The sequence below is a fragment of the Dendrobates tinctorius genome, unplaced genomic scaffold (assembly GCF_039654945.1).
Source record: "Dendrobates tinctorius isolate UK_male_01 unplaced genomic scaffold, ASM3965494v1 ptg000126l, whole genome shotgun sequence".
Lineage (NCBI taxonomy): Eukaryota > Metazoa > Chordata > Amphibia > Anura > Dendrobatidae > Dendrobates > Dendrobates tinctorius.
In genome coordinates this window covers 9,860,059-9,871,139 of record NW_027361794.1, presented here as the reverse complement: position 1 = coordinate 9,871,139, position 11,081 = coordinate 9,860,059, and the positions used below count along the sequence as shown (strand labels likewise).

At 43.8% G+C, this 11,081-nt stretch overlaps 1 protein-coding gene across 11 annotated transcripts in view; it reads right to left on the bottom strand.

The window, feature by feature from the left end:
• Positions 1-4,285: 4,285 nt before the first annotated feature.
• The window catches only part of LOC141047273 (uncharacterized), a 201,979-nt gene continuing 195,183 nt past the window's right edge, over positions 4,286-11,081 (bottom strand). For 7 of the 11 annotated variants that reach the window (XM_073542283.1, XM_073542282.1, XM_073542285.1 and 4 more), the window contains exon 13: positions 4,286-6,592. In XM_073542283.1, coding sequence (XP_073398384.1) covers positions 4,908-6,592 — 1,685 coding nt within the window. In that variant the 3' untranslated portion in view covers positions 4,286-4,907. The remainder of the gene's footprint in view (positions 6,593-11,081) is intronic. The other 4 variants (XM_073542287.1, XM_073542284.1, XM_073542279.1 and 1 more) reach the window with 3 other exon arrangements.

Below are 11,081 nucleotides of genomic sequence, written 5' to 3'. Positions count from 1 at the left end.
AGTTGCTGCCCACTTCTCCAGTTTATTTATATCTTTTTGAATCCTCTCTCTCTCTTCTCTAGTATTAGCTAGTTTAAATAAACCTTTCAAAGACCTTGTGCGAAGGATGTGACCCAAATGGATGTCATCTGGTAAAAGATGATGATGGTGGTTGTAGTCGTGGTGCAAGGCAGGTGACACTGTAAGTCAGAGGACACAGTGGAGTGCAGTCTTCACACTTTTACTCACAGTTCTTCCAGTTACAATCCCCAGTTAGGGTGCTGTGTTCTCCAGGTCAGTGGTCTAGCCAGCTCTCATGTAATTTGGCGTACACTGTGTCGGAACCCCCTTCAGATGTTCCTTCTCTGGCCATCTCACTGCGCTGGCTTCCTCCTCTCCTGCCCTGCACCTTCACACACAGTGTCCCAAGCCAGCACCCTCGGATCCTGTCGTGCAACATGCTCTAGGTCCCATTGATCCTATCCAGTTGCCTTTTCAGCGAATGAGTAAGGATGTGGCTGCAGCACATGCAGATACTGCAACCTCCTGTTAGCTAGCTGAGGCTAGTTTCACACTTGCTTTTTTTTGCAGCGCGTTTTTCCCGCAAAAAAACGCATTGAAAAAACGCATACAAAAGCATACAACTGCTGCGTTTTTTTCAAGCATTTTTATGAGCATGCATGAAAAAAACGCAGCGTTTTTATGCGTTTGTATGCGTTTTTAGTGCGTTTTTACCGCGTTTGCTTTTTTTTCCAACATTAGGTGGCCCCTCACACTAACCCAAACCATGACTTTACTAACCCTAACCCTGACCCTAACCCTTAACCCTAACCCTTAACCAAACCATACTTAACCCTAACCCAAACCCTAAACCCTAACTAACCCTAACCCTGACCTTAACCCTGACCCTAACCCTAACCCTGACCCTAACCCTGACCCTAACCCTTAACCAAACCATACTTAACCCTAACCCAAACCCTAAACCCTAACTAACCCTAACCCTGACCCTAACCCTGACCCTAACCCTGACCCTAACCCTGACCCTAACCCTGACCCTAACCCTTAACCAAACCATACTTAACCCTAACCCTGACCCTAACCCTTAACCAAACCATACTTAACCCTAACCCTGACCCTAACCCTTAACCAAACCATACTTAACCCTAACCCTGACCCTAACCCTAACCCTGACCCTTAACCAAACCATACTTAACCCTAACCCTGACCCTAACCCTTAACCAAACCATACTTAACCCTAACCCTGACCCTAACCCTTAACCAAACCATACTTAACCCTAACCCTGACCCTAACCCTTAACCAAACCATACTTAACCCTAACCCTGACCCTAACCCTGACCCTAACCCTTAACCAAACCATACTTAACCCTAACCCTGACCCTAACCCTTAACCAAACCATACTTAACCCTAACCCTGACCCTTAACCAAACCATACTTAACCCTAACCCTGACCCTAACCCTAACCCTGACCCTAACCCTTAACCAAACCATACTTAACCCTAACCCTGACCCTAACCCTAACCCTGACCCTAACCCTTAACCAAACCATACTTAACCCTAACCCTGACCCTAACCCCAACCCTAACCCTGACCCTGACCCTAACCCTAAACCCCCTTAACTAACCCTAACTCTAACCCAAACCCCTAAATTCCATGGTTAACAAAAAAAACGCATGTGCAAAAAAACGCATACATGAGCATGCCAGTGCGCACGTATGCGCATCCATAGGCTATAATGGCCATTTTTAGCGCAAAACGTGCGCATATGTGCACATGCGCTTTTTTGCAGGGCCAAAAAATGCAACATGCTGCGTCTGGAAAATACAAACACACCCCCCAAAAAAACGCAGCGCATGAAAATCGCATACGTGCGCTTACCAGCGCGCAGGTATGCGCACCCATGTTAAATATAGGGGAAAAAACGCATGCGCACATATGCGTTTTTTTCCAGCGCAAAAAAACGCAAATGTGAAACCAGCCTGAGTCCTTAGTTTCTCCACTAGTCTGGGGCCAGTCCCCTACAGCAACCTGGTCCCTCCGCCTGACTACGGTCGGCATGGATATGGGCCCAACAGGTGGATTCCTCACTACCCATGCCTCTACGACCCCTTCTTCCTCTGAAGCTTATCTTTCTGTTTTTTCTGTTTTTCCTTTCTCTCTTTCTGTTGTCTTCTGGTCTAGGGACGAGTGAGGAGCTCAAGTCCCCAAATCCAACTCACTCCCTCTCTCACTGTTAAGGGCCTGTCACACTAAGCGATATCGCTAGCAATATCGCTATAACGTCACAGGTTTTTGTGACGTTATAGCGATATTGCTAGCGATATCGCTATGTCTGATACTTACCTCCGACTGCTCCCCCGCTGGTTATCGCTGATCGCGCGAGAACGTCCTGGACCGTTTCTCGTTGTCAGCTTCCTAAGGCGCCAACAAGCGACGCGTGGACGCGGGCGGGAGGACGTCAGGATCGCCTCGTCTGACAGGTAAGTAGCGACCCCTGACCCCTGCTATGTCGCTGGTGAGATCTGCCTGTGTGGCAGCTCACTAGCGACCACTTAGCGATGCACCAGCGATCCTGACCGCGTCATATCGCTGGTCGGGATCGCTGGTGCATCGCTAAGTGTGACAGTACCTTAACTTCCTTCAGCTCTCCCCTGCTGCTTTCTCCACCCACACCCTCAAACCTAGTCCCTCCCTGGCCTGGAAAGGTCTGGTGTTGGATGCACGTGTCTGGATTCTGGGTAGTGCCCCCCTCCTTACCCGAGAGCGGACTACCACACCTCTGGATGAGGTGCAGTACATCTGTGGTGACGGAACCCTCAGGGGCGCCACACACAGAGCCAGAAGTCCTTTAATTGAAAAATTGACACAGACTCCTTTAACAATCTTAATTAGACCATACTTACAACCTCGCTTAATTCCAACAAAGCCCTCATTCTCCTGTAATAAAAGTAAAATAAAAAAAAAAAAAAATATATATATATATATATATATATATATATATACACACACACCATATCTGTCTGTTGTTCTGTCCATATCTGGGGGATAATTAGTTTTCAAGCTGGATGCTGCCAAGAAGCAACTGAACTACTGGTGAATGAGCTGCTGGGAACGCAGCGTAAGAGACCGGGGATGACATCATAGAGGTTACCTCCTGACACTGGGCTCTGTTCCCAGCTGAGCTGAGCTGTGAGTTTTGCATGGCTGGTTATAGAAAATACAGCGGGACGGAAGCATTGTTTTGTGCCTTGTTTTTTTTTTATAGTGTTCACAAAAGGGATTAACTAGTGGGACAGTTTTATAGGTCGGGTCGTTGCGGACACAGCAATACCAAATATGTGTACATTTATTTTTTAGATTTTTTTTCCATTTTCCATTCAAATATTTATTTAGTGGTAGAATATACAGTATATTGATTTTTTTATGATTTTTTAGATTTTTTAAATATTTTCACAAATATTTAATTTTTTTACTTTTTTTCTAACTTTTTTACTTAGTCCCACTATGGGACAATCATTTTTTCCAGGCTGATCGCTTCTATAGCATGCAGATGAAGCAGCATCTACATGCCATAGAAGCTGTCAGAGCTGCACCGACAGAGAGACTTGCTGAGAATGCACTGCGCATGATCAGCAAGCTTACTAGGACTAGTGACCAGGATGTCGTCATGACATCAGATAAGCATAGCAACGATCAGGACTCCGCGTCACACCGCGGGATCTCTGATACAAAGGCAGAGGGGCTGTCAGCCCTGTGCTGGCTTCCAGAATGATGTGATCATGTTCAATACCAGCATTTCGGTGGTCAAAGTGTCAGAAGTGGTCTGTGACTGCTCCTGGCACCTTGTGCCGGATGTCAGCTGTCAGAATCAGCTGACACCCGGCGGTGATCACCCAGGCACCCACCGTGTGCACGGCCAATCGCGATGACGTAATATTCCGTCCATGGTCAAATTGGCCCAGGTCACATGGACGGAATATTAAGTCAGATGTCAGAAAGGGGTTAATATAAAGAATTTTACTAAACTATACTTTGGAACAGGTTTAGAAATGTTTTATATACTTACCCGATGATTTTTCTCTGCATAATCTCTTCTTTTAACATGTTTTTATGTGTTCTGTTGAAATAAAGATATTGTATTTTATACTGAAACTTTGTTTATGGGAGTAACCTTTGTAGGCTATGTTGTTGGGATTTCTACTCCTGAATATATGTAGGTCCTTATACATGGGTAAACAAAGGAACTACATATTGCAGCAAAAGGCGTATACATGACAACATCATACTGCAGGGAAAGACATGTATTTTACAACAACAAAGAACGTGATAATACAACATGACAATATTTAGGAGTATTTAATCAAACTCCATTACAGTCCATAAATCCCCATGTCCCTTTTACCTAATGTCTTTACTCACATAAAGTCACATATTGACAACTGTATTGTCCTTGTCACAGACATTACTTACTACCATATGACACCACTTATTCACTCTCACAATGCCCTGCAGCTACTCCTATTAACCTTTGTATAAGCCAACCATCCCTGCTAATGGCTCTGAAGTCATTTTATGTCTCCATTCTGGAAAGAGTTCCAATAACAGCATCTCATTAGCTGCAAAGTTAGTAAGCAAAAAGTTTTCCACGATGGCAGCTCAGTCCGACATGGCTGTTCAACATATTTAGTACTGATCATTTCCTTACAATGAGTGATTTTAATTTAACATGGCCAAACATGAGGAAACATGAGGGGTTGTCCTAGTAGTGGTCAACCCCTTTAGGAAGATACAATTTTCAGTTAAAATATTTCCAACATTCTGAACATGAAAAAGCTTCTCTCCTGTGTGACTTCCCTGATGCTTATTAAGAGTTGATTTCGGTGGAAAGAATTCCCAGCATTAAGAACATTAAAAAGGCTTCTCTCCTGTGTGGGTTCTCTGGTGCTTAACCAAATCTGATTTATGGGTTAAACATTTCCCACATTGTGAACAGGAAAAAGGCTTCCCCCCTGCGTGATTTCTTTGGTGTATAACAAGATTCCATTTCCGGTTAAAACATTTCCCACATTCGGAACAGGAAAAAGGCTTCTCCCCTGTGTGAGTTCTCTGGTGCCTAACAAATTTTGATTTATGGTTAAAACATTTCCCACATTCTGAACAAGAAAAAGGCTTCTCCCCTGTGTGAGTTCTTTGGTGCGTAACCAAATCTGATTTCTGGTTAAAACATTTCTCACATTCTGAACAGGAAAAAGGCTTCTCCCCTGTGTGATTTCTTTGGTGTATAACAAGATTCCATTTCCGGTTAAAACATTTCTCACATTCTGAACAAGAAAAAGGCTTCTCCCCTGTGTGAGTTCTTTGGTGCTTAACTAAATCTGATTTCTGGTTAAAACATTTCTCACATACTGAGCAGGAAAAAGGCTTCTCCCCTCTGTGAGTTCTTTGGTGCTTAACCAAATTTGGTTTATGGGTAAAACATTTCCCACATTCTGAACATGAAAAAGGCTTCTCCCCTGTGTGAGATCTTTGGTGATAAACCAAATCTGATTTCTGGTTAAAACATTTCTCACATTCTGAACATGAAAAAGGCTTCTCCCCTGTGTGAGTTCTCTGGTGCCTAACAAAATTTGATTGATTGTTAAAACATTTCCCACATTCTAAACAGGAAAAAGGCTTCTCTCCTGTGTGGGTTCTCTGGTGCTTAACCAAATCTGATTTCTGGTTAAAACATTTCTCACATTCTGAACATGAAAAAGGCTTCACCCCTGTGTGAGTTCTCTGGTGCTTAAAAAAATTTGATTGATTGTTAAAACATTTCCCACATTCTGAACAGGAAAAAGGCTTCCCCCCTGCATGATTTCTTTGGTGTATAACAAGATTCCATTTTCGGTTAAAACATTTCTCACATTCTGAACAGGAAAAAGGCTTCTCCCCTGTGTGAGTTCTTTGGTGCTTAACCATATCTGATTTCTGGTTAAAACATTTCTCACATTCTGAACAGGAAAAAGGCTTCTCCCCTGTGTGAGTTCTCTGATGCTTAACAAAATTTGATTTATGGTTAAAACATTTCCCACATTCGGAACAGGAAAACGGCTTCTCCCCTATGTGAATTCTCTGGTGCTTAACAAAATTTGATTTCTGGTTAAAACATTTCCCACATTGGGAACAGGAAAAAGACATATCTCCTGTGTGAGTTCTTTGGTGCTTAACCAAATCTGATTTCTGGTTACAGCATTTCCCACATTCTGAACATGAAAGTCTATTCTCTGCTATGTGAATTTTTTCATGTTTAACAAAAGTCTTTTCGAAAAAACTATTTTCATATTCTGAATATGAAAATGGCTTCTTTCCTTTAGAATCAATTTGTTTTTCAATGCTTATATTGTTACTTTGATTTTCCTTAGTAGTTGACAATGAACCAGAAGACAGGACCCGTTTCAAAGGATCAGATGTCAAATCTTTGCTGTGATGGGATGATGGTATATCTGGAGTAATGGCGTTCTCTTTAATTGTATCCTGTGGGATCTCAAGATCATCTGATTTAAAAATTGAAGATGTCAGCTGTCCTTCTGATCTCCTGGTACAGTCATCTGCTAAAAATAAAACCAATTATTAATTTTGAATAAAATATCCTCAAATGTTATACTTTTGAGCATTTCTACTTAAACTGTCTGTAAAAATTACAAGCTTTTTAAAAATATTGAATTATTCACCAAGACAATGGCAATTCAGAGTCTAATCAAAAGCCTTCTAGCATAAACTAGTGCATCGTGGTGTTCAAATGTTTGTTCATTCTGCCTCTCAAACATGGAATAAAAAGCCACCAAACAATGTTATATAGTTGAAAATTATACCAATAAACTCATCTCATGAGTGAACACAGAGTGAAACAGCCCTGGCTCACATCGCAAACCCGATTTCTCCAGCGATGCTCTAGGTGTGCTGAACGCTTATGGAGGAAAACACGCACACCAGAAGACTTCATACACTTCAAATTTATGTTAAGGACATATAACTCTGCCCTTCACCTCGCCAAACAGACCTACTTCACCACCCTGATCTCCTCACTATCCAACAACCCCAAGAAACTTTTTGACACCTTTCACTCCCTCCTCAGGCCAAAAGCACAAGCCCCTATCACAGACATTTGCGCTGATGACCTGGCCTCCCACTTTATAGAGAAAATAGACAATATCCGTCAGGAAATCCGCTCCCAATCACCAAGTTCAGTGACTCCCATCCCTCCCTGCATTTCCCCTGGCTCACTCTCCACATTTGCTCCCATCACAGAAGAAGAAGTCTCCAGGCTCCTCTCCTCTTCTCGTCCAACTACATGCACAACCGACCCCATTCCCTCACATCTCCTCCAGTCTCTCTCCCCAGTCGTCACAACTCACCTAACTACAATCTTTAATCTCTCCCTCTCCTCTGGCATTTTCCCCTCCTCCTTCAAACACTCTATCATTACTCCATTACTAAAGAAACCCACCCTTGACCCATCCTGCACAAACAACTACAGACCAGTCTCCAATCTCCCCTTCATCTCTAAACTCTTGGAGCGCCTGATATACTCACGCCTTACCCGTTACCTCTCCACTCACTCCCTCCTAGACCCTTCACAGTCCGGTTTCCGCCCCCTACATTCGACAGAAACTGCACTCATCAAAGTGACCAATGACCTTCTGACAGCAAAACGTAATGGTGACCATTCTCTGCTCATTCTTCTCGACCTTTCTGCAGCTTTCGACACTGTTGACCATCCTCTCCTACTCTCTAGGCTCCAGTCACTAGGCATTAAGGACACTGCTCTTTCCTGGTTCTCCTCCTATCTTTCCGACCGCTCCTTCAGTGTTCTGTTTTCTGGCTCCACTTCATCTCCTCTTCCTCTCACTGTTGGGGTACCTCAGGGCTCAGTCCTTGGCCCCCTTCTCTTCTCTCTCTATACAGCCCCAATTGGACAGACCATCAGCAGATTTGGCTTTCAGTACCATCTTTATGCTGATGACACACAACTGTACACATCATCCCCTGACCTTACCTCCGCTGTACTACAGAACGCCACTGACTGTCTGTCTGCAGTCTCCAACATCATGTCTGCTCTCTATCTGAAACTCAACCTCTCCAAAACTGAACTTCTTCTGCTCCCACCATCTACTAACCTCCCTAAATCTGACATTTCCCTCTCTGTGGGTGGCACCATAATAACACCCCGACAGCAGGTGCGCTGTCTGGGTGTTATGTTCGACTCCGATCTCTCCTTCACCTCCCATATACAATCTCTTGCCCGCTCATGCCGCTTACACCTAAAGAACATCTCTAGAATCCGCCCTTTTCTCACCATGGAAACAACAAAAACTCTCACTGTCGCCCTGATCCACTCCCGCCTAGACTACTGTAATGCTCTATTAATTGGCCTCCCTCTCACTCGACTCTCCCCTCTCCAGTCTATCCTTAATGCAGCAGCCAGGGTTGTCCATCTGGCTAATCGTTTCTCAGACGCGTCCGCTCTTCGCCAGTCGTTACACTGGCTGCCAATTCATTACAGGGTACAATTCAAAGTACTTGTTCTCACCCACAAAGCTCTCCACAGTGCGGCACCCCCTTACATCTCCTCCCTCATTTCTGTCTATCGGCCTAACCGACCGCTGCGCTCTGCAAATGACTTTCGACTAACCTCTGCCCTAATCCGTACCTCCCACTCCCGACTCCAAGACTTCTCCCGTGCTGCGCCAATCCTCTGGAATGCTCTACCCCAAAATATTAGGACCATCCACAATTTGCATAGTTTTAGGCGCTCGCTCAAAACACATTTGTTCAGAGCGGCCTATCACATTCAGTAATCAAAGTCATGTTTGTGTGTGTGTAGCCCATTCACTATCTCCATCTAACCCCCACCCCCTGAAGATGGCTGGACCGTCATTGTAAATACATCATTGTAAATACAAACCTGTGCTTTGTATCCCCCCCACCTCATTGTAGATTGTAAGCTCCACAAGCAGGGTCATCTTATTTCGCTTTAATTATTGTATTGTTAACGTTGTTACTTATGACTGTTGTGTTTGAAACTGTTCAACTGTAAAGCGCTGCGGAATATGTTGGCGCTATATAAATAAAGATTATTATTATTATCTCATGAAATAGAAGATACCACTAAGGTCCATCATCTGTCAGTGGAAAAACAAAGGTTTCCACATTATTAGTGGCTCAAAAGCTCTTAAAAAGCAACATGGCTTCCATAAACCAATCCAGCAATATCCGCTCTGCCAAAGTCAAATTTCCACTTGCTTCTGAGCCTTGCAGTGTGCCTGAACCATATTTACCATATCTTTGGCATTACTATAGTGAGACGAACCTAATTAATTTACGGTGTGTGTCTCCTGGAGCAAAATCTAGGCACCATGTGTTGGGTAATAAATTGCAAAATGTGAAATGCTACGTTGCAACATCCAGTAGAAGCTAATTTCCATAAAGTGGTTGTGGAGTCAAAATAGTCACTACTCCCAGAGAATAATTCACTGAGGGTTATAATTTCCAAAATGGGGTGACTTTATGGGGATTTCTACTGCTTTAGTTTTCTATAATTTTGTTATATTAGGGCATCAGCAAATGCAGTGTCCTCTCTCCACTGGAATCTGTCCCTGCGATGTTTGATTCCATCATCAGGCAGTGCCTTATTTATTGGGCAGGCGTTACTGGTAATAGAGGAGATGTCAAAATCGGAAGCTCTGGGTGGCGCTGGCTCTGTCCAGCCACTAAGATTAGGGTGCCTGAGACCAGTAGTACCATCCAGCCTGGCAGTATGGGTTTGTGTGCTGTCCAGCAATCTGGTAGCAATCTGCTATCTGCTTAAGCCAATTGGAAAGCACCAAACCCTAGTAAAGCTTGAAGCATATTCTCAGAGGCTGCCAGATACAGCCTTGCTTTCCTCTGGTTCAGTCCTCTGTGCTCAACACCCCGCTGGTGTATTTGTTTCCTGTTGTGATCACAGTCCACTCACAGACTACTCCTGCGTCTTCTGATTTTGTACTTTCTCTTCCCTCTTGCCTCTGACCCAACTAGCTGACTATTCTTCTTACCATCTGACAGCACAGAATAGCAGGCAACACCATGGCCCAAGCCTAGGAGTAGATAGAGCCAAGCCTTCTCGTGGTGGCCATCTTTTGATCTGCCAGGTGATCACTTACAGTGCTCCCAATATATTGTGTCTGCAAACTATTCCAGCTAGGCATGTATTCAAATAGCTAAATGGCACTCCTTCCTTTCTTAACCTGCCATGTGCAGCTAACATAGAAAAAATTCAAAAAAACTCACACAACAAGATATGGCCTTACCAGAACCTTGTCTGATGACAAATGCACATATAGCAGGATGCAGCTGGCCTCCACTAATAGAGGCAACTCAGGTGCAAACTACTAATAAAAACAGCCACCCCACACCTTATGTGATATTGCAATGTGTGTGATTGACGTCCTATGCAAGCCTTATCTATGACAGCACAGAATAGCAGGTAACACCATGGCCCAAGCCTAGGGGTCTCTGTGTAAGTCCAGATTTATGTAGAGTGGTTAAAGGATGATGAGCAAGGCAATCCCTGGGCTATGGAAAATGGAGTAGATAGTGTCAAGAATTCTCGTGGTGGCCAGCTCTTGATCAGCCAGGTGATTACTTACAGTGCTCCCAATACACTGTGTCTTCAAATTATTCCAGCAAGATCTGCATTCAAAGAGCTAAATGGAGCTCCTTCCTTTCTTAACCTGCCATGTGCCCAGAAACACGGGTATTACAAAACTGGTAATGTGTTTTTCATGAGACATGACGGCACCACGAGAGAGGGGATCCGCCCAACAAGGACAGGAAACCTTCAAGATAAAAGGGGCGACTCCTCTCTCTGCATCAGTTGTTTTACAGAGCACGAGAGGAACTCCGCAGTTTAGGGTACACCTAAATAATACATCCTTTATACTGCTAATAATGCACCCAGCTAATGATGTGATCAATAGGGAGGGAATATAAGGATGCCGTCATGTCTCATGAAAAAACACATTACCAGGTATGTAATACCCGTGTTTTTCCATCATACCT